Below are 23,795 nucleotides of genomic sequence, written 5' to 3'. Positions count from 1 at the left end.
GGACTGCAGATGAATGGTTTTGAATAACCCACAATATTATACTAAACCTGCCATGTACCTTCAAAAGCATAGGCATACTTCCTTATAAACAAAGGATGACTGGACTGTCATTCTTGGCTTTCTTACTGTGATTTCAATCTTTTCACCAAGAAAGTACCACAAACAAAAACAAGCGACAAAAAAGGAACACCATGAACCCATTTTATGTTACTATCATAAAATAATTTTCTTTTATCTTTAATATTAAAAAATCAGTATGTATTACGTATAATCTTAGTTTTAAATCTTTTTTATACAAATTATCCACTATGAGGTCAAAGTATGTTTACTAATTCTACAATAAATTGTTTAAGCTTTTTACTAAGTCTGTAAATAAGCACTGTGATTACCACAGTAATTCTTTAAGAACTACTGGGAATTGTGTACAATAAATTTCATTATGTTTTGTTTTTATGTAGGCTCCATGCTGGGGTAGACCCCAATGTGGGCTTGAATTCATGACCCTGAGATCAAGACCTGAGCCAAAATTAAGAGGTGAATGCTTAAATGACTGAGCTATCCTGGCGCCCCTATATCACTATTATTTTTAATCTTACCGATTTTTTTGGAATGGTCGAGGCATATTCACAGCAGCAGCATTTGTTTTATAAGATCCTGGTGCATTAAAGCCATTCACAAAACTACCATTGGGAAAGGGAGCCTAAAAGAAAATGTAATGTTTTAAAACAATTAATGAAAAGGGCAAAACCTAGTGTGAAGGCTTTAAGAAACTCCTGATGAACTAACCTAGTATCAAATTTTTTAAAGATTTTTTACTTGTAAGTAATTTCTCACCCAACATGAGGCTTGAACTCAGGACCCTGAACTCAAGAACTGCATGCTCCACTGAGCCAGCCAGGATCCCTCTCAATTTCTTTTACAAGGCAAAATTAATTTTAAGCATTTTACTTATTCACTTTTGTAATACTCACTGCAAATATCAAGGAAATCATTAGGTCATTACTTAATAAAGTACATTCTCTCTGAAAAATTTTAACTGAAAGCATTTTAAACTAATCAAGATTTACCCAATTTCTTATTTTAATTCATTCAGCAAAATCTAAAGCATAAAATTATAGGAATCAATAGCTCAAGTCTTAGTCACATGGTGATTAGATACTATTATCACTACTTAAAAGCCAGAAAGAAACCAGTTATCAACACAAAACAAAAAATAAACTAACTAATTTCTTCAAATTTCAGCTTGAGTGAAAAATTTTATAATTCTTTAAGGATCTCACTTACCAGTGGTGTTTCAAAGTAAGGTGCAGGATTTGGTGACCAAGACTGAGGCACAATACTATAGACCGAGTACTGTTGGTGAGGATTATATACAGGCTGCATAAAAACTGGTGAGGCATACTGTGCTTGAGTTTGAATGGGCTGACTATACATACTAGAATCCATTAATCGATAACCATTCTTAGCAAAAAATGTATTGATGGCTTTTATCCTTGCCTAGAAGCAAAAGGAACACATTATAATGAGGACTAAGTGTGTATTTTCACAAATATATTTAATTTACATTTTAAACATGTTTTACACGATTATGTTATTCTGCCTGCTATACAGTCAGTAGAGCAAAAGGAAATGATTGATAGCTTTAAATTATTTTAAAAACTTTTGCATGGCTAATGCAACAATAACAAAGTAAAACCACAAAAGTCAAATTGTAAAACTAACTGCAACTTATCAAAGACAAGGGGGCTAATAATCCTAACAAACACATTCTAAAAACAGATAAAAAAAAATGTGTTGGAGAAGTGAACAGAGTTCACAAAGAAAGGCAAATGGCTCTGAGGCTTATGATAAGATGCTAAACCTTGCTTCTAAGAGAAATGCAATTAAAATGGAATTAAATTTCTCACAGGACTGGCAAAAAAATCCAAAAATTTAACAACATACTTCGTTGAAAAGGTTGTGGCAAAATATACTGCTGATGAGAATGTAAAATAGCACAACCCTTATAAACAAAAACTTAGCAATATCTCCCAAAAATCATATAAGCATTTACCACATTCTCATCAATCCCACTTCAAGGAATCTTTTCCAAATACATACTAAACAAAAAGAAGTTTAAAAAAAAAAAAAAGGATACACACAGCTGTTCACTGACACTAACTGTAATAGGAAGGGGTAAAGAACTATCCCCAACACACACACACACGCACAAACTTAATAGTCCACCAACGGTTGAATACACTATATTACATCCACACAATTGAGTATCATGCAGATGTAAAAATAACTGAGGAATCGCTCTAAGTATTATTATGGAGTGACTTCCAGAATATATTATTGTTTTTAAAAAAGAGGTAAAACAAGAAGAATATGTATAAGTAAGATATTATTTAGCTAAGTCGGATAGCAATAGAAGATATACTTGCATTCACACATATATAGGAGTATGTATTTAATATACCACTTTATTTTTTTTCCAAAAATTTTATTTATTTGACAGAAAGAGAGAGAGAGAGAGTACAAGGAAGGGGAGCAGTAGGATCCCCATGGAGCAGGGAGCCTGACGTGGGGCTCAATCCCAGGACACTGGTATCATGGAGCCGAAGGCAGACACTTAACCAACTGAGCCACCCAGGTGCCCCTAACACCCTGTTTTAGATATTCTACTTTAAAACAACACACACACTAGGCACCTGGGTGGCTCAGTGTGTTAAGCCCTCTGCCTTCCACTCAGGTCATGATCTCAGTGTCCTGAGATCGAGTCCCGCATCTGGCTCTCTGCTCAGTGGGGAGACTGCCTCCTGCCCCCACCCCGCCTGCCTCTCTGCCTACCTGTGATCTCTGTGTGTCAAATAAAGAAAGAATATTGTTAAAAAAAAAAAAAACACACACACATTGAAAATAAAATTAAAAAAAAATTTATTGTAAAAGCTAAAAGCAAAATTAACCTAAATGTGCATCTGTGTTATATTAGTAATGTAACAAAAAAAAAAATCTCAAGTGATTTTGAGCTATAATAAAATCAACGGTTATAAATGTTCCTTAGGAATAAATTACAAGGCAAAGTACAGCAAAAAAAAGTTTCTTGTTTCCAAAATTATATTCCTATTGGTATTGTTATTCTGATACTTTTGTGTATGATTATGGGAGAATGCAATCAGTAATTACAGTAAGGTCACTGAGATCTGAGATTTTTCACATGGGAGAAGACATGGATATGAGACTGAAGAAGTGAAAATCATGTTGCATGAATTTAAATTGGAAGCCTCAGTATAAACTCATGAAATATTTTTGTTAAAAACACATATTTCATAGCTCTGTTCAATGAAAAGCTTTTAAACGACCATACTCATAACTCCAAGAACTTCTTGTGCCTAGCTAGTAGACTGCAAAGTATGACCTCCCCATAAAAGTAAAGTAGGGACTCGAGATTTGACTGACCCCAGGCCTTTGACACAAAATATACAAGACACTAGGCACATCTTGTCACACTAGAGGGCAAGCAAACCACTGAAAATTAACAAGGCTTAGTGTTAATTAGTTAATTAGTTAATTAGTGTTAACAAGGCTAAGTGTAACTTAGTGACAAAAGGTCTTCTAAGTTAACTCAAAGAGGCCACAATTCATCAATAAGGACAACAAACACACCAAATATGTTTAAATACCCAACAAAAAAAAAAATCCTTGGTCATTTTTTAAAGTTCCTAGGGAACCAACACATTATTTTCAAAAACTGATAATAAAAGCTAGAACCAAGCACTTATCATGTATTCTATATATGAGCTGTACCTCAAAGTAATAAAGATGATGCTAAGCTCCCCTTTATAGAAGTCTTTCAACTAATAAATGGGAAAAAAGAAATCCAGAAAATAACCACTTTGTAGCCTCTAATTAACAGATCAAGTCAATGATCAGTAGCACCTAGCATAAAAGAGGGACAGATACGAAAACAGGTTTTTTTCCTCTCTGCTGCTCCCAAATCAAACCAAATTTTGATCAAGTCTCTAAATCTAGCTACCAATTTGCATGAAGTACAGGAAACAGAGGATCATACTAAACTACACTAAAAAAATATAAATAAGCCAATTCAAAAATAGGCAAAGGACTTAAATAGACACTTCTTCAAAGACGATATATAAGGAAGGAAATACTGCAATATGCTACACATGGATAAACCTAAGACATTATGTTAAGTGACATAAAACAGTCACAAATAAATGTATGATTTCATTTATATGAACTAATTAGAGTAGTCAAAACTCATACACTAAAAGAATAATGATGGCTGCCAGGGGCTAGAAGGAGGAGAGAATGCAGGAGTTATTGTTTAATAGGTACAGAATTTCAGTTTTACAGGATTAAGAAAGTCAACGTGAATGGATGGTGGCGAATGTGTTTAGTACAACTGTATTATATACTTAAAGATCGTAAATTTTATATATATGTATTTTAACACAATAAAAACTATAGCTGGCAAAATGTATGAGAAACTCCGTAAAACTTGGTTATTTCAACATACTTTCAAAAGAAAAAACAAGTAAGAATGAAAACTACAGATAAAAAGACAAAAAACAAGAATCAGGAAAATGTGATATTGTAGCTATGATTTTTTAAAAAATCCCCCTTTCAGAGCTACAAAAACTAGTTTATTTACAGATAAAATTAAGTATAAAATTTGCTTAAAATAATTGGGGCATGGAGAAATGGGTGGGAATATGGATGAAGCAAGACTGGCCATGCTCTACAAACTGTTAAAACTAGCTGAAGGCTGGGGCTCCTGGGTTGCTCAGTGGGTTGAGTCTCTGCCTTTGGCTCAGGTCTTGATCTCAGGGTCCTGGGATTGAGCCCCGCATCAGGCTCTCTGCTCGGGAGGGAGCCTGCTTCTCCCTTTCTCTCTGCCTGCCTCTCTGCCTACTTGTGATCTGTCAAATAAATAAATAAAATCTTAAAAAAAAGAAGAAAATTAGCTGATGGGAATTCTCAGTGATTGATTATACTATTTTCTCCACTTTTATGTATGTTTGAAATTTCCTAAGTTAAAAAAAAAAAAAGGAAAGCAATGCTCTAAAACTTAATAAATCAGACCATTTGCTTACATATTGCTTATGGCTGCTTTAGTGCCATAATGGCAGAGTTAAGTAGTTACAACAGATTTCATGACTGGCAAAATCTACTATGTTCACTTTCTGATCCGTTAAAGAAAAAGTTTACCAACCTTTGTAAAAGAACTAAATAAAACAGCAGCCCTTTCTGTCCTATCCCTGTACTATAATGAATCCACCTTTTTGCATTAAAAAGAAAGGAAGGAAAGAAGGATGGATGGACTATAAAAGCTGTGAGAGGGTTAGATTAGGTTAGATTAGGATCAGCCTCACTAGCTTGTTAGGAATATCAAGTGAAATAATGCATAACGTAAGGCATAAAAAAGTGACTTTAACAAGTAAATAAAAGGTGTGTTTTACATCCTTATAAGCCAGGAATATTCCTTCTCCCATCAAACAGTAAGAATAAGACCAATCAATGAATTTTAGGATTATTTGTTCCATTTCTTTGAAAAAAAATTGATATGCATTAAATGTATAGACTGCTTTAGGTAACATAGACATTTTCACATGTGTTCTTCCAATCCATAAGCATGCAACGTTTTTCCATTTCTTTGTGTCTTCTTCAATTTCTTTCGTGAGTACCTTATAGATTTCAGAGTACAGACTCTTTGCCTCTTTGTTTAGGTTTATTCCTAGGTATCTTAATGGTTTTGGGTGCAACTGTAAATGGGATCAACTCCTTATTTCTTTCTTCTGCCTTGCTGTTAGTGTATAGAAATTTAACTGATTTCTGTGCATGATTTTATATCCTGTCATTTTACTGAATTTCTGTAGGAGTTCTAGGAATTTTGGGGTGGAGTCTTTTGGTTTTCCACATAGAGTATCATGTCCTCTGGAAAGGGTGAGAGTTTGACGACTTCTTTCCTAATTCAAATGCCTTGTATTTCTTTTTGTTGTCTGACTGCTGAGGCTAGGACTTCTAGTACTATGTTGGGCAGTAGTGGTGATAATGGACATCCCTGCCATGTTCCTGACCTTAGGGGAAAAGCTCTCAGTTCTTCCCCACTGAGAATGATAAATTTACTTTTCAAAGATGGCTTTTATAATATTGAGGTGTGCACCCTCTATCCCTACATGGTGGAAGAGTTTTAATCAAGAAAGGATGCTGTACTTTATCAAATGCTTTTTCTGAACCTATTTAGAGGATCACATAGTTCTTCTTCTTGTCCTTTCTTTCATTTATGTACTGTATCACATTGATCGATTTGCAGATGTTGAATGAACCCTGCAGCCCAGGAATAAATCCTACTTGGTCATGGTGAACAATCCTTTTAATGTACTGTTGGATCCTATTGGCTAGTATTTTGGTGAGAATTTTTGCATCCACGTTGATCAAGGATATTGGTCTGTAATTCTCCTTTTTGATGGGGTCCTTGTCTGACTTTGGGATCAAGGTAATGCTGGCCTCATAAAAGGAGTTTGGAAGTTTCCCTCCCATTTCTATTTTTTGGAACAGTTTCAGGAGAATAGGTATTAATTCTTCTTTAAATGTTTGGTAGAATTGCCTTGGAAGCTGTCTGGCCCTGGGTTCTTATTTTTTGGGAGATTTTTGAGGACTGTTTCAATCTCCTTACTGGTCTGTTCAGGTTTTCTATTTCTTCCTGGTTAAGTTTTGGTAGTTTTTATGTCTCTAGGAATGCATCCTTTTCTTCCGGATTGCAAATTTGCTGGTGTACAGTTGCTCATAATATGTTCTTATAATTGTTTGTATTTCTTTGGTGTTGGTTATGATCTCTCCTTTCATTCATGATTTCATTAATCTGGGTCCTTTCTCTTTTCTTTTTGGTAAGTCTGGCCAGGGGTTTATCAATCTTATTAATTCTTTCAAAGAACCAGCTCCTAGTTTCGTTGATTTGTTCTACTGTTCTTTTGGTTTCTAGTTCACTGATTTCTGCTCTGATCTTTATTATTTCTCTTCTGCTGGGTTTAGGCTTTCTTTTTTTTTTTTTTTTTTTTTTAAGATTTTATTTATTTATTTGACAGAGAGAGATCACAAGTAGGCAGAGAGGCAGGCAGAGAGAGAGGAGGAAGCAGGTTCCCCGCTGAGCAGAGAGCCCGATGCGGGGCTCGATCCCAGGACCCTGAGATCATGACCTGAGCCGAAGGCAGTGGCTTAACCCACTGAGCCACCCAGGCGCCCCGGGTTTAGGCTTTCTTTGCTATTCTTTCTCCAGCTCCTTTAGGTGTACTATTAGGTTGTGTACTTGAGACCTTTCTTGTTTCTTGAGAAAACCTTGTATTGCTATATACTTTCCTCGCAGGACCGCCTTTGCTGCATCTCAAGGATTTTGAACAGTTGTGTTTTCTTTTTTTTTCCTTTAAGATTTTATTTATTTATTTGACAGAGATAGAGAGCACAAGTAGGCAGAGCAGCAGGCAGAGAGAGGAGGAGAAGCAGGCACTCTACTCAACATGGAGCCCAACACAGGACTCGATCCCAGGACCCTGAGATCATGACCTGAGCCAAAGGCAGACGCTTAACAACTGAGCCACCCAGGGACCCCATGAAGTTGTTTTCATTTTCATTTGTTTCCATGAATTTTTTAAAAATTTTAATTTCCTGGTTGACCCATTTTTTTCTTCTTTATTTGATAGAGATCACAAGTAGGCAGAAAGGCAGGTAGAGAGAGAGGAGGAAGCAGGCTCCCCGTGGAGCAGAGAGCCCGATATGGGGCTCGATCCCAGAACCCTGGGATCATGACCTGAGACCTGAGTGGAAGGCAGCGGCTTTAACCCATTGAGCCACCCAGGCACCTTGACCCATTCATTCTTTAGTAGGATGCTCTTTAGCCTCCATGTATTTGAGTTCTTTCCAACTTTCCTCTTGTGGTTGAGTTCTAGTTTCAGAGCATTGTGGTCTGAAAATATGCAGGGAACGATTCCAATCTTTTGGTACTGGTTGAGACCTGATTTGTGACCCAGGACGTGATCTATTCTGGAAAAGGTTCCATGTGCACTAGCGAAGAATGTGTATTCTGTTGTTTTGGGATGGAATGTTCTAAATATATCTGTGATGTCCATCTGGTCCAGTGTGTCATTTAAAGCCTTTATTTTCTTGTGATCTTTTGCTTAGATGATCTGCTATTGCAGTGAGGGGGTGTTAAAGTCCCCTACTATTATTGTATTATTGTTGTTGTGTTTCTTTGATTTTGTTATTAATTCATTTATATAATTGACTGCTCCCATGTTAGGGGCATAGACATTTAAAATTGTTAGATCTTGTTGGACAAAACCTTTAAGTATGATATAGTGTTCCTCCTCATCTATTATGATCTTTGACTTAAAATCTAATTTATCTGATATAAAGACTGCCACCCCAGCTTTCTTTTGATGTCCACTAGCATAGTACATTTTTTTCCACCCCCTCACTTTAAATTTGGAGGTGTCTTTGGGTCTAAGGTGAGTTTCTCATAGAAAGCATATCAATGGTTCTTGTTTTTTTTTTAATCCATTCCAATACCCTGTGTCTTTTGATTAGGGTATATAGCCCATTTACATTCAGGGTAACTATTTAAAGATATGATTTTAGTGCCACTGTATTGCCTGTAAGGTGACTGTTACTGTATACTGTCTCTGTTCCTTTCTGGTCTGTTACTTTTAGGCTCTCTCTTTGCTTAGAGGACTCCTTCCAATATTTCCTGTAGGACTGGTTTAGTGTTTTCAAATTCTTTTAGTTTTTATCTGTCCTGGAAGCTTTTTATCTCTTATTTTCAACGACAGCCTAGCTGGACATAGTATTCTTGGCTGCGTTATTTTCCTTGTTTAGTGCTCTGAGCATGTCATGTCAGTCCTTTCTGGCCTGCCAAGTCTCTGTGGATAGGTCTGTTGCCAACCTGATATTTCTATAGTTGTATATTATAGACCTCTTGTCGTGAGTTGCTTTCAGGATTTTCTCTGTCACTGAGACTTGTAAGTTTTACTATTAGATGATGGGGTGTGGGCCTATTTTTATTGATTTTGAGGGGGGCTCTCTGTGCCTCCTGAATTTTGATGCTTGTTCCCTTCACCAAATTAAGGAAACTCTCTGCTATATTTTGCTCCAATATATCTTCTGCCCCGCAGCCTTTCTTCTTCTTCTGGTATCCCAATTATTCTAATATTGTTTCGTCTTATGGTATCACTTATTTCTTGAATTCTCCCCTCACGGTCCAGTAGTTGTTTGTCTCTCTTTTGCTCACCTTCTTTATTTTCCATCACTTGGTCTTCTATATCACTAATTCTCTGTCTCATTTATCCCAGCAGTAAGAGCCTCCATTTTTTATTGCACCTCATTAATAGATTTTTTTATATTAATTTGGTTATCTTTTGGTTCTTTTATTTCTCCAGAAAGGGATTCTCTAATATCTTCCATGCTTTTTTTCAGCCCAGCTAGCACCTTGATAATCATCATTCTGAAGTCTAATTCTGACACATTACTAATGTCTGTATTGATTAGGTCCCTAGCCATCAATACTGCTTCTTGTTCTTCTTTTTGTGGTGAGTTTTTCTGTCTTGTCATTTTATCCAGATAAGAATAGATGAATGAGGGCGCCTGGGTGGCTCAGTGGGTTAAGCCTCTGCCTTCGGCTCGGGTCATGATCTCAGGGTCCTGGGATGGGGTCCCGCATCGGGCTCTCTGCTCAGCAGGGAGCCTGCTTCCTCCTCTGTCTCTCTGCCTGCCTCTCTGCCTACTTGTGATCTCTGTCAAATAAATAAAAATAGGGCGCCTGGGTGGCTCAGTGGGTTAAACCGCTGCCTTCGGCTCAGGTCATGATCTCAGGGTCCTGGGATCGAGTCCCGCATCGGGCCCTCTGCTCAGCAGGGAGCCCGCTTCCCTCTCTCTCTCTCTCTCTGCCTCTCCATCTACTTGTGATTTCTCTCTGTCAAATAAATAAATAAAATCTTTAATAAATAAATAAATAAATAAATAAATAAATAAAAATAAAATCTTTGGGCGCCTGGGTGGCTCAGTGGGTTAAGCCACTGCCTTCAGCTCATGTCATGATCTCAGGGTCCTGGGATTGAGTCCCGCATCGGGCTCTCTGCTCGGCAGGGGGCCAGCTTCCCTTCCCCTCTCTCTGCCTACTGTGATCTCTCTCTGTTAATAAAAATAAAATCTTTAAAAATAAATAAATAAAATCTTAAAAAAAAAAAAAAAAAAAAAAGAATAGATGAATGAGTGAACAAAATACTAAAAGGGTAGCAATGACCCCAGAAGGATATACACTAACCAAATCAGAAGAGACACGAAACTGGGGGGAGAAGAATGGGGGAAAAATATAAATATGTATGTATGTATATTTTCTATGTATATGTGTATATATATATATGTATGTATACACACACACACACACACACATACATATATTATTAGACTGGTGAATAAGAGCCACACACTTGATTATGGGTGTATTCTGGTCTGTTAGAAGAAACTACTTCCCAAAATTTGCAAGAAAAAAAGATATATATACGCAAAAATAAGGGTAAACATGATGAAGGGATGGAATATGACTGTAAAGATGAAAGTTAAAAAATATTCTAAAAAAGGAATTGATAAGAAGTTGCTTGAAAAAAAGAAAAAAGGAAAGAATGTGATCAGGCTGGAGACTAGAACAAAGCCATCAGCTAGATTTAGGGTATATTTTGATCTATTACAAGAAATTGTATCCCAAAATTTTAAAGGGAAAAAAAAACCCTATATGTATAAAAAAATAAGGTTAAACACAATGAAGGAATAAAAATGATTAAAACAATAAACATTTAAAAAGATTTTTTAAAAAGGTACTGATAAAATAGTTTTAAAAATGTTAAAATAGGAAAGAGGAGAAATAAAAAAAAATAGAAAAAGAAAAAAAATAAAATTAAAAAAATTCTAACTTTGAAAGACTAAAGGATCATGGGGAGAAAGCCATGAATTCCATGCTTTCCCCTATCTCTGGAGTTCCACTGTTCTCATTGATCAATAAGCTTGGTCTTGGATGGATGTTCTTGCTGATCTTCTGGGGAGGGGCCTGTCGCAGTGATTCTCCAATGTCTTTGCCCAAGGCAGAATTCCACTCCCCCTGTCAGGGGCCAGGCTAAGTAATCTGCTTGGGTTCACCCTCAGGAGGTTTTGTTCCCTGAGCGCTTTCCATACAGCTTTGGAGGACGGGAATGAAAATGGTCGCCTTCCAATCTCCAGCCCAGTAGGAGCCGAGAGCTTGTGGCCCCACTCCTCAGTGCACCTTCAGAGAAAAGGAGTCAATCCCTCCCATTTCCCCTGATCTTTGGCCGCACTCCGAGCTCACCTAGCTGGTGACTGAGCGTTTCTATTTCTGGTGCATACAGCCCCATTTGGAGTCTCCAAACCCAGTAGACTCATGAAGCACATGCTCGTCTGGGAGGAGGAAGGTGAGCCTCTCCGGATCTGATGCTTGTTGGGTCCCTGCCCGAAGAGCAGTGGCCTGATTGTGCTTTGGATCACGGTTTAAGGTAATCCCGAGCTGAGAGCCCACTCCTTAGCTCTGTCTCTACAACTGACTTCACCATTCTGATACCTGGGAGCTCTGCCATGCTCAGACACACCTGGTCTTTTTGAGACCCCGCAGGTCCTGAGACCACACTGTCCCCATGAGGGCTCCACCCCTCGCTTAGCCTCTGGAGCAACGACCCTCAGTGGAGCAGACTTCTTAAAAGTTCCAATTTTGTGCTCTGCTGTGCTATCACTTGCTGGGAGCTGGGCCCTCCTCCCACAGTCTATCGTCCCAAATGTTGGCTTGGACTAACTTCTCCAAACGTCCTACCTTCTGGAAAATGGTCAATTTTCTGTTCCTAGAATTGTTGCTCTTCTTCTCTTCTTTCTCCTGTTAAGTTTGCAGCTGTTCAGAATGGTCTGATAACTATCCAGCTGAACTCCTGGGACCTGATCATATTTAGGTCTCCTACTCTTCTGCCATCTTGCTCCTCACCCCATTAAAACATTATTTTTTAAATGTGGTCCATTATCAAGAAAACAGTAGCCCAAAGAAACAGACTCCAAGATAACCAGGTACTGGAAACAGCAGACCAGGATTTTAATTCAGCCATTACGAATATATATGGATTAAGAGGAAACTGTGCTCCTAAAAAGTTGAACAAAAAGAGATATCTAAGTAGAGGGGTAATACTTTTAAAAATGGAAATTCCAGGGGCTGGGCACCTGGGTGGCTCAGTTGTTAAGCAGCTGTCTTTGGCTCAGCTCATGATCCTAGGGTCCTGGGATCGAGGCCCACATTGGGCTCCCTGCTAGGTGGGAAGTCTGCTTCTCCCTCTCCCGCTCCCTCTGCTTGTGTTCCCTCCCTCTGTGTCTCTCTCTGTCAAATAAATAAATAAAATCTTAAAAAAAAAAAAAATTCCAGGGGTGCTGGGTGGCTCAGTGGGTTAAGGCCTCTGTCATGATCTCAGCATCCTGTGATTGAGTCCCGCACTGGGCTCTTTGCTTGGTGGAGAGCTTGCTCCCCCACCGACCCCCCGCCTGCCTCTCTGCCTACTTGTGATCTCTGTCAAATAAATAAAATCTTTAAAATAAAATAAATAAAAATGGGAATTCCAGATTACAACTTGAAGATGAATGTAAGCCCACAGAAATTATGCAAAATCCAAAGAAAAAAAGAGACTGAAGAAAAATGAATAAAATCTCAGTGACACCAAGCAGTCCAACATATGTGTAATTGTGGAGTCTCGAAGAGAGGAAGTCAGGTAGAAACTCTTTTTAAAAAGCTGGGAGTTGAAAATCCCTCCCAGTCCAGCATCAATGTGCAAAACATCAATGTGCAAACCCAAGAAGTTCAGCACACACCAAGTAGGATATTAAAAAAACTGTACCATGGGACGCCTGGGTGGCTCAGTTGGTTAAGCAGCTGCCTTCGGCTTGGGTCATGATCCCAGCATCCTGGGATCGAGTCCCACTCAGGCTCCTTGCTCGGCAGGGAACCTGCTTCTCCCTCTGCCTCTGCCTGCCATCCTGTCTGCCTGTGCTCCCTCTCTCTCCCTCTGTCGGGCTCTCTGCTCAGTAGGGAGCCTGCTCCCGCCCCCTCCTCTGCTTGCCTCTCTGCCTTACTTGTGATCTCACTTTCTCTGTCAAATAAATAAATAAAATATAAAAAACAAAACAAAACAAAACTGTACCTTGAAACACAATGGTCAATCTACTGAAAACCAAACATGAAACAAAAAAAAAAATTTTTTTTAAAGATTTTATTTATTTATTTGACAGAGATCACAAGTAGGCAGAGAGGCAGGCAGAGAGAGAGGGGGAAGCAGGCTCCCCGCTGAGCAGAGAGCCCGATGTGGGGCTTGATCCCAGGACGCTGGGATCACGACCAGAGCCGAAGGCAGAGGCTTTAACCTTAACCCACTGAGCCACCCAGGCGCCCCCAAAAAATATTTTGACAGCAGGCAAAAAAGACATTATATAAAGAGAATAAAAATAGTGCCTCACCAGAAACAACAGAGGTCAGGAGTCATCAAAAGATAGAAAAAAATTTAAAACTATCAGTCTAGAATTCCATATCCATGGAAAACACACATTAAAAATGAGTATGAACTAGAGGAGCCTGGGTGGCTCAGTGGGTTAAGCCGCTGCCTTCGGCTCAGGTCATGATCTCAGGGTCCTGGGATCGAGTCCCGCTTCAGGCTCTCCTGCTCAGCCCGGAGCCTGCTTCCTCCTCTCTCTCTGCCTGCCTCTCTGCCTACTTGTAATCTCTCTCTGTCAAATAAATAAATAAAATCTTAAAAAAAAAAAAAAATGAGTATGAACTCATTTAAGATAAGTAAAAACTAAGAAAATTCATCACTGGTAGGCACTGTAAGGAACATCAAATATTCTTTTTTTTTTTTTTCCCCAATTTATTTATTTTCAGAAAAACAGTATTCATTATTTTTTCACCACACCCAGTGCTCCATGCAAGCTGTGCCCTCTATAATACCCACCACCTGGTACCCCAACCTCCCACCCCCCCGCGGAACATCAAATATTCTTTAGGCTGAAGGGAACTAATACCAGACAGACCTCATCTATAGGAAGAACAGCAATAAAAAAGCTTTCCTGCTTAATTACAAGAGAAAAAAAGATGATGAAATGGAAGCAATTTACCTCAGCTCATATAATAAAAGCTCTACAGGACTCTTTCAGAAGTGTTTCTTTAGGCCAAAGTCTGCAAAGATTCTTGACCTTGGATATCCATTGCACAACAGTCTGAATTTTCCCAAATTATCATGGGTAATTTTAGAATCATGGCCATTATAAATAATTTGTCCATTATTTGTGCACAAAGATATTCTAATAAAATATAGCATTATGGTTTCCTATAATAATTTTTTCCTATAATAAGTTTTATAAGTAAAATTTTTGTGAAAAATTTAGATAACTGATTCAGAAGAAAACACTAAGAGAGCAGATTCCTTGTACATAATAGATAAAACCTAAGAGAGAAAAGTTTAAGATCTAAGTTGGAGTTTTATTATTTAAAGGCATTATTTTTTTAAAAATAGCAATTCAATTCCATGTATTTTAAACTACTTTAAAAATAACTCTCCATTAAAATAATACTTTTCTTAGGTTAAGAACAGAATTACTAATATTTCTATTTTTCATTTTTTATACTGTACCTATAAAGCAGAAATCAGTACATAGTAAATTAATTTTTTTTTTTTAAGATTTTATTTATTTGAGAGAGAGAGAGTGTGAGAGAGAGCATGAGCGAGGAGAAGGTCAGAGAGCGAAGCAGACTCCCCATGGAGCTAGGAGCCTGATGTGGGACTCGATCCCGGGACTCCAGGATCACGCCCTGAGCCGAAGGCAGTCGTCCAACCAACTGCGCCACCCAGGCGTCCCAGTAAATTAATTTTTTACCTCATCAAAGAATAAGTAGGAAATAAGTCATGTTAATATGCTTCAAGAAGTGTTTGTTATCTGTTTTTGTTTTTTTTTACTTTTAATACAATATGCTTTATAGATTCAAGGAAAAGAATTACAAACAGATTCTGTATTAGATAAGGTGGACTACATTAATACAACAAATACACAAAAAATTTAAAAGGCTCAAACACACAAAAAATGGTATTTCTCTTAATAATAAATTTGACAAAATAGACAAAGCCTTAGACACTGAAAACTAGAAAGCAATGCTGAGAAACAAAAAGCATAAATAAATGAACACCTATCATATAAGAAGATTAAGTATTACAAAAGGTGGAAATCCTCTCCAAAATCAGAGTCGATTAAGTCCCAATCAAAATCCCAAAAGGCATGTCTGTAAAAATGACGCACTCATTTGAAAATTTATATGGAAATATTAAGGAACTGGAATATCTAAAGTGATTTTGGAAAGACAAAATGAATTTGAGAACTTAGACATTACTTGATCTTACAACTTTCTTTTTTTTTTTTTTAAGAATTTATTTATTTGACAGAGAGAGATCACAAGTAGGCAGAGAGGCAGGCAGAGAGAGAGAGGAGGAAGCAGGCTCCCTGCTGAGCAGAGAGCCCAATGCAGGACTCGATCCCAGGACCCTGAGATCATGACCTGAGCCGAAGGCAGCGGCTTAACCCACTGAGCCACCCAGGCACCCGATCTTACAACTTTCTTATAAAGCTGCAGTGACCAAGACAGTAGGGGGCTGATTTAAAGATAAACGTTCAGACCAATGGGACAGAACAGAGTCCAGAAATAGACCAAACCATGTAAGTTCAACAAATAGTCAACAAACTAACCCAGAGTCTTTTCAAAAGGTAATGTTGGAACAAATGTACATTCATTAAAACAAAAACAAAAACAAAACTTTGACTCTTCACAACACACAAAAGAAACCTCAAGTCGTTCTTAAAATCTAAATGTTGAGTATAATTTAATTGTGAAAGTGTAACACCTCTAGAAGAAATCATAAAAGAAACTATTCATGAATCTAGAAGATGTTGATTTCAGATAAAACAAAAATCATGAGCCCTAAAAGAAAAGTGAGATAAAAAAAAGACTTTATTAGGGGCACCTGGGTGGCTCAGTCAGTTTAGTCAGTTAAGTGTTTGCCTTTGGCTCAGGTCATGATCCCAGGGTCCTAGAATCGAGCCCTGCACTGGGTTCACTGCTCAGCCGGAACCCTGCTTCTCCCTCTCCCTCTGTCCTCCCCCCTGATTGTGCTTGGTCTCTCTCAAGTAAATAAATAAAATCTTAAAAACAGACTTTATTAAAATTAAAAACTTCTAAAATTTTTTAAAAACTTCTGCTCTTTGGTCAATTAATTTTTAACAAAGGAGGCAAGAATATACAATGGGGAACAGATAGTGTTTTCATTAAATAGTGTTGGGATGGGGCGCCTGGGTGGCTCAGTGGGTTAAGCTGCTGCCTTCGGCTCAGGTCATGATCTCAGGGTCCTGGGATCGAGTCCCGCATCGGGCTCTCTGCTCGGCAGGGAGCCTGCTTCCTCCTCTCTCTCTCTGCCTGCCTCTCTGCCTACTTGTAATCTCTCTCTGTCAAATAAATAAATAAAATCTTTAAAAAAAATATTCTCTTTAAAAAAAAAATAGTGTTGGGAAAACTAACTACATGCAAAAGCATGAAACTGGACCATGTTTTTATACTTTATACAAAAATATACTCAAAATGGATTAAAGACTCAAATGTAAGACCAGAAACCATAACTCCTAGAGGAAAACAAAGGCAATAAGCTCTTTAACATCAGTATTAGCTATGTTTTTTTGGATGTGTCTCCTTAGGGAGGGGAAACAAAAGCAAAAATAAACAAATGGGACTATATCAAACAACAAAATTTTGCACAGTAAAGGAAACCATCAACCAAATGGAGAGGCAACCTACTGAATGGGAGAAGAAATCTGCAAATGATTAAAAAAAAAAAAAAAGGGATTAATACCCAAAACATATAAGTAACTCACAAAACTCAGTATCAAGAAAACCAAAACAATTCAAATTAAAACACGGGCAGAGGACCTGAAGAGACATTTCTCCAAAGAAGACATAGAGATGGCCAAAAGACACATGAAAAGATACTCCCCATCACTAACCAGCAGGGAAATGCAAATCAAAATCACAATGAAGTATCTCCTCACACTTGTCACAAGGCTATATTTAAAAGCAAAAACACAAACAAGAAACAACAAATGTTGGTGAGGATATGGGAAAAAGGGTACCCCCTGTGCACTTTTGGTGGGAATGCAAAATGATGCAGCCACTATGGAAAAAAGTAAGGTTAAGCAGGACACCTGGGTGGCTCAGTTAGGTAAGTATCACTTTCAGCTTAGTTCATGATCCCATGGCTACGATCAAGTCCCGCATCGGGTTCTTTGCTCAGTGGAGAGCCTGGTTCTCCCTCTGCTTGCCACTCCCCCGCTTGTGCTCTGTCTCTGACAAATAAATATATAAAATCTGTATGAAGTATGAAGGTTTCTCAAAAAACTAAAAATACATCTACCATATGATCTAGCAATTCCACTTCTGAGTACTTATTCAAAGAAAACAAACATGCTAACTTGAAAAAACACACACATCCCTATGTCCACTGTAGCCTTACTTAGACTGACAAGAAATGAAAACAACCTAAGTGTCCTTCGACAGATGAATGGATAAAGATAATGTGGTGTGTGCACACGAATATCAGGTATAAAAAAGAAAGAAATCTTGTCATTTGCCACAACATCAATATTATGCTAAGTGAAATAAGTCAGACAGGGAAAAACAAATACTGGTTGATTTCACTTATATGTGGAATCTAAAAAACAATACAAACAAAACAGAAACAAACTCATGTGTTCAAAGAAAAATCTGGTGGTTGCTGGTGGGGACTGATGGGGGGACAGAGTGGAAGGATGGATGAAATAGTGGAAAATTAAAAGGTTCAAATTTCCAGTTATAAAATAAGTCATAGGGATGTAATGTATACACAGGGAATATAGTTAATAATAATATAACAACTTTGTATGGTGACAGATGGTAGCTAGATTTATGATGGTAATCACTTCCTATGTATATAAATTTTGAATGACTATGTAGGACACCTGAAACACAATACTGTACACATCATCTACATTTCTACCAAAACAACAGTAACAAAAACCTCTAAAACTTCTGCTCTTCAAATATGCACTGTGAAGAAAACAAGAAAGCAAACCACAGGCTAGGGAAAATAGATTTGGAATATACACACACACATACCTAAGAAAGAACTTATATACAGAATATATAAAGAACTCTTATAATTCAATAATAAGCCCAACAATCAAAAAATTTTTAATAGAAAAAAGATTCCAAAAGTGACTAGATAATCAAAATAAGTACATTCCTACTATTTGGCAATAAAAAAGTATGTATTACCAACCCATGCAACAATATGGTTCACTAAAATAATGGTGAGTGAACAAAGTCCCGCACAAAAGAGAATATACTGTATGGTTTCATTCATATGAAAACTCCAGAAAGCAGATTAGTGATTGCCTAGATTGGCAGTTGGGGATGGTGGGAGAGACTGATTGAGAAAAAACCCCAATGTGTAACATTCCCAACACTAATAAAAATTTATTTTTAAAACAAATTTATCTTGGGCTGCCTGGGTGGCTCAGTGAGTTAAGCCTCTGCCTTCAGCTCAGGTCATGATCTCCGGGTGCTGGGATTGAGCCCCATGCGGGGCTCTCTGCTCAGCCAGAAGCCTGTTTCCTCCTCTCTCTCTGCCTGCCTCTGCCTACTTGTGATCTGTCTGTCCAATAAATAAATAAAATCTTAAAAAACGAAAACAAAAACAACACAGATTTATCTTGGGATGCCTGAGTGGCTCAGTTGGCTAAGCCTCTGCCATCGGCTCAGGTCATGATCCTAGGGTCCTGGGATTGAGTCCCACATTGGGCTCCTTGCTCAGCGGGAAGCCTGCTTCTCTGCCTCTGCCTGCTACTCTGCCTGCTTGTGCACGTTTTCTCTCTCTGGCAAATAAATAAATAAAATCTTAAAAAAAAAAAAATCTCTCTCTCTCTTACTGTATGCAAATTATTTATTTAATTAAACTAATTTTAAAAACATGCAATTTATTTATTTAATTAAATTAATTAAAAAACAAACTAGGAGCACCGGGGTGGCTCAGTGGGTTAAGCCTCTGCCTTTGGCTCAGGTCATGATCTCAGGGTCCTGGGATTGAGCCCTGCATCAGGCTCTCTGCTCGGCAGGGAGCCTGCTTCCCCCTCTCTCTCTGCCTGAAAACCAACAAACAAACTAACTAAAATAACTTTTTCTGGAGAGGACCTGAGCTAAACTAGACTCAAAATCCAAAGGCATAGAGAAAAAGAGTCATCAATCTTTTAACCCTGCTACAAAAAATAAATTTCCACAGAAGTACTAACAACACAGTAACAGTCATATCTGATAAGACTAATCTCCTCTAAAAACTTATGTAATCACAAATCATTAAGAAAATCTTAATAGAAAAACAGCCAGAAACACAAGTAGAAAAATCAGAATCAACCACATTAAAAAAATAAATAAATAAATAATACTAATATGAATTAAGTTACTTCCAGCTACTAAGTAAAGGCATATACTCTTTAACATAGCAATTTCATTTCTAGGAATTTACCCTAAAATTATATTTGCATATATAGACAAAAAAAGGTTAAAAAAGGGCGCCTGGGTGGCTCAGTGGGTTAAGCCGCTGCCTTCGGCTCAGGTCATGATCTCAGGGTCCTGGGATCGAGTCTCGCATCGGGCTCTCTGCTCAGCAGGGAGCCTGCTTCCTCCTCTCTCTCTCTGCCTGCCTCTCTGCCTACTTGTGATCTCTCTCTGTCAAATAAATAAATAAAATCTTAAAAAAAAAAAAAGGTTAAAAAAATGGCAGAATTGTGTCTAGGGGTAATACTCAGGATGTTTAGCTCTCAACGAAAAATTATAAAACACACGGAGAAATAGAGAAATATGGCCCATTCACAGGAAAAAAAGAATTTGATAGAAACCATCCTAAGTAAGCCCAGACATTGGAATTACTGGTCAAAGACGTTAAATCAACTATCTTGGGCGCCTGGGTGGCTCAGTGGGTTAAGCCGCTGCCTTCGGCTCAGGTCATGATCTCAGGGTCCTGGGATCGAGTCCCGCATCGGGCTCTCTGCTCAGCAGGGAGCCTGCTTCCCTCTCTCTCTCTCTGCCTGCCTCTCTGTCTACTTGTAATCTCTGTCTGTCAAATAAACAAATAAAATCTTTTTAAAAAAAAAAAATCAACTATCTTAAAAGTGCTTAATGAGCTAATGGAAACCATGGACACACCTAAGGGTAATCTGGAAAAAGACATATGAATAAAACAATGTAAAGGATATTTGCAGGCCTATCCTACCAAAAATGCTAATGAGTAATTCAGGGTGAAATAAAGATACCAGAGAGTAACTCAATGCCTTAAGAAGAATTAATGAACACTGGTAAGGATAATTACATAGGTAAACACAAAAGAAAATATACTTTTGGTATGTAACTCCTCTTTTTTCTTATCAGGTTTAAAAGAGAAATGAATAGAATAGAGAAGTATAGAAGCAAAGTATTTGTATATTATTAGAACTGAACTGGTATTACTCACATGAGATTGTTATAAATTTAATTTTAACGAAGAGAAACCCCCTCATACACAAACTTTAAAAATATATAGGACAGGAAAGAAGGAAATCAAAATTAGAAATAAAAAAGGCAGTAACAGAAAAAATTCGCAGGGTGGGGGCACCTGGACAACACAGTCCATTTAGCATCTACCTTCAGCTCAGGTCATGATCTCGGGGTCCTGGGATCCAGCCTGGCTTAGCAGGGAGTCTGCTTCTCCCTCTCCCTCTGCCTCCCCTCCCCCTGCTTGTATTTTCTTTCTGTCATATAAATAAAATCTTCAAAAAAATAAATAAAATATTTTTTTAAAAAAGGGAAGAAAAAAATACATTTACAATACTGTACTATATTTATTGAAAACGTCTGCATATAAGTAGACCCATGCTATTCAAACCTGTGTTGTTGAAAGGGTCAACTGTACAGCCATCTTAGATGTATTTTATTTTGTTTTGTTTTTTTAAAGATTTTATTTATTTGACAGAGATCACAAGCAGGCAGAGAGCAGCCAGAGAGAGAGAGGAAGGGAAGCAGGCTCTCTGCTGACCAGAGAGCCCGATGTGGGACTCGATCCCAGGACCCTGGGATCATGACCTGAGCCGAAGGCACTGAGCCACCCAGACACCCCTTAGATGTATTTTGGTTACTATTTATTTGGAACATCCTTTTCCATCCTGTGACTTTCAGTGTCTCTGAATTTAAAATGAATCTGTTATAGACAGCATATAGATGGATCTTATTTTTTTAATTCAATCTGCCAGCCTCTGCCTTTTTTTTTTAAATTTTTATTTGACAGAGAGAGAGAGAGATCACAAGTAGGCAGAGAGGCAGGCAGGGAGAGGGGGAAGCAGGCTCCCCACTGAGCAGAGAGCTCCATGCAGGGTTCGATCCCAGGACCCTAGGACCATGACCTGAGCTGAAGGCAGAGAGAAAGAGAGAGAGAGAGAGAACAAGAAGAGTGAGCACAAGCAGGGAGAACAGCAGGCAGAAGCAGGTTCCCTGCTGAGCAAGGAGCACGATGTGGGATTTGATCCCAGGACCTTGGGATCATGACCTGAGCCGAAAGCAGAAGCTTAACCCACTGAGCCACCTAGGCGTTCCAGTCTCTGCCTTTTATTTATTTATTTCTCTAAAAAATATTTATTTATTTATTTATTGGACAGACAGAGATCACAAGTAGGCAGAGAGGTAGGAGGAAGCAGGCTCCCCGCTGAACAGAGAGCCCGATGTGGGGCTCGATCCCAGGACTCTGAGATCATGACCCGAGCCGAAGGCAGTCTTAACCCACTGAGCAACCCATGCGCCCCATCTCTGCCTTTTAATACCATGGGAATATAATAGAATATGGTTTCTCCCTCATTCTTACTCATTTGACTACTTCTTCACATTATAATAATGTGAAATATTTGCTAGACAATTGGGAAATAGAATTTTTGCAAATATGGACAAGTTTAATTCACATTAATTAGTGATATGGAAAGATACTTCTTCCACTTTAGGTATTTGTTTTCTGTATGTCTTTCATAGTGGGTTCCTCCTCCCCTCCTGCCCCCCAACAAAGATCTATTAACTGAAAACAGCAAAAGAGAGTCTACTGTACATTCTTAATCATTTAAAGAAAGAAAATTCCTACACAGATACAGAAACACTATCATTACCTCTGGGGGAAAGAACTAGAGGAATATGGAAAAGGGAGACTGAATTAATAAACTATTAATTAATACTGCCTGACTTTCTCACGACATACAAGTATTATTTTCACACTTCAAAGTCTAAAATATATAAAAGGAATATATAAATATATTCTATATGACATATTCTATAATATACATCATCTATATGACACTCAGATAAAACTTAATATTCTCAAAGTTATAAAAAGTCAATTAAAACAGGATGAAGCACTGCTTCTTAATGAAATTATCAACAGATGAACAAACATTATTCACTTAATCCCTTTGTCTTCCAAGATCACTGCTTATGAATCAGAGAATCTCAGAAATGAAAAGCATGCATACTTCAAAGAAATAAACCAGATCCTAAAAAGGTAACTTGACATGTCCAAGATCAAAGAGCTTGGGACTGAAAGCAGCATCGAGGGTTGGAATATAGGATTTCTGGCTCCTGCACCTGTCTTTCTGGGCTAGGTCATTTGGTTTTAATGAATGATACAAAAATTAATGTGAATCTGTCAATCTCCTAGCAAGAACATTGCTATGTGATGGTTAATTAAAGGAACCACAAACAAAAGCCAAAATGGCAGAGAAATAATAATATTTATAATGAAATATATGCTTTAAAAAGATTTATTTACTTTAGAGAGAAAGAGAAAGAGCATGCATGCATGCATGGCCTAGGGAGGGGCAGAGGGAGAAGGGAGAGAGAGAAGCAGACTCCCCAGCTGACCACAGAGCCTGACACAGGGCTCAATCTCTTATGACCTGAGCCAGAATCAATTTGGATGCTCAACCAAACCTCCCAGGTGTCCGAAGATACATGTTTTTTAACATTATACCTAAGATCTCAAAAAAATCCCAATCAGCTGTAAGAAATGGAAGGTGTAAGGAGTAATCAAAATGATTATTTGTAGATGACATACTCTCTGATATTCTCCATTAGATATAATAAAGTAATTCAGCAAGATTCCTGCAGACAGTGACTTTTTTTTTTTTTTTTTTGACAGTGACATTTTTAAAGAGATACTGGGGTACTTGGGTAGCTCAGCTGGTTAAGCATCTGCCTTTAGCTCAAGTCATGATCCCAGGATCCTGGGATGGAGTCCTGCATCAGGCTCTCAGCTCAGCAGGGAGTCTACTTTCTTTCTCCCTCTGCCCCTGCCCCTCCGCTTGTTATCCGTCTCTCACTTGCTCCCTCTCTAATAAAGAAATAAAATCTTAAAATAATAAATAAATAAATAAAGATTACTAAGATACCAGGGAGAGGGGAAAAGCAACAAAATTTCAGGAAATTATTTCAGGAAATTATAAAATACAAAGGACCTCAATTAATAGAGAAATTATGATGCTACCATAATATTGAATACTACAAGATAAAACTGCCACTGTCTCCAATAAATCAAATATAATTCCATAATTCCAATATGGTTTGTTAATATTAGACATTC

The 23,795-nt window shown here is 37.9% G+C and overlaps 1 protein-coding gene across 5 annotated transcripts in view; it reads right to left on the bottom strand.

Annotated features, from left to right (window-relative positions):
• LARP4 (La ribonucleoprotein 4) overlaps positions 1 to 23,795 on the bottom strand; it is an 83,294-nt gene that overhangs the window by 19,947 nt on the left and 39,552 nt on the right. For all 5 annotated transcript variants that reach the window (XM_044228002.1, XM_044228000.1, XM_044228001.1 and 2 more), the window contains 2 exons: positions 1,285 to 1,497; positions 597 to 700 (listed from right to left, as the gene is read on the bottom strand). In XM_044228002.1, the coding sequence (XP_044083937.1) occupies positions 597 to 700; positions 1,285 to 1,497 (317 nt within the window). The remainder of the gene's footprint in view (positions 1 to 596; positions 701 to 1,284; positions 1,498 to 23,795) is intronic.

This window comes from Neovison vison, chromosome 12 (genome assembly GCF_020171115.1).
Source record: "Neovison vison isolate M4711 chromosome 12, ASM_NN_V1, whole genome shotgun sequence".
NCBI lineage: Eukaryota > Metazoa > Chordata > Mammalia > Carnivora > Mustelidae > Neogale > Neogale vison.
This window is presented reverse-complemented; position numbering and strand designations above follow the sequence as displayed.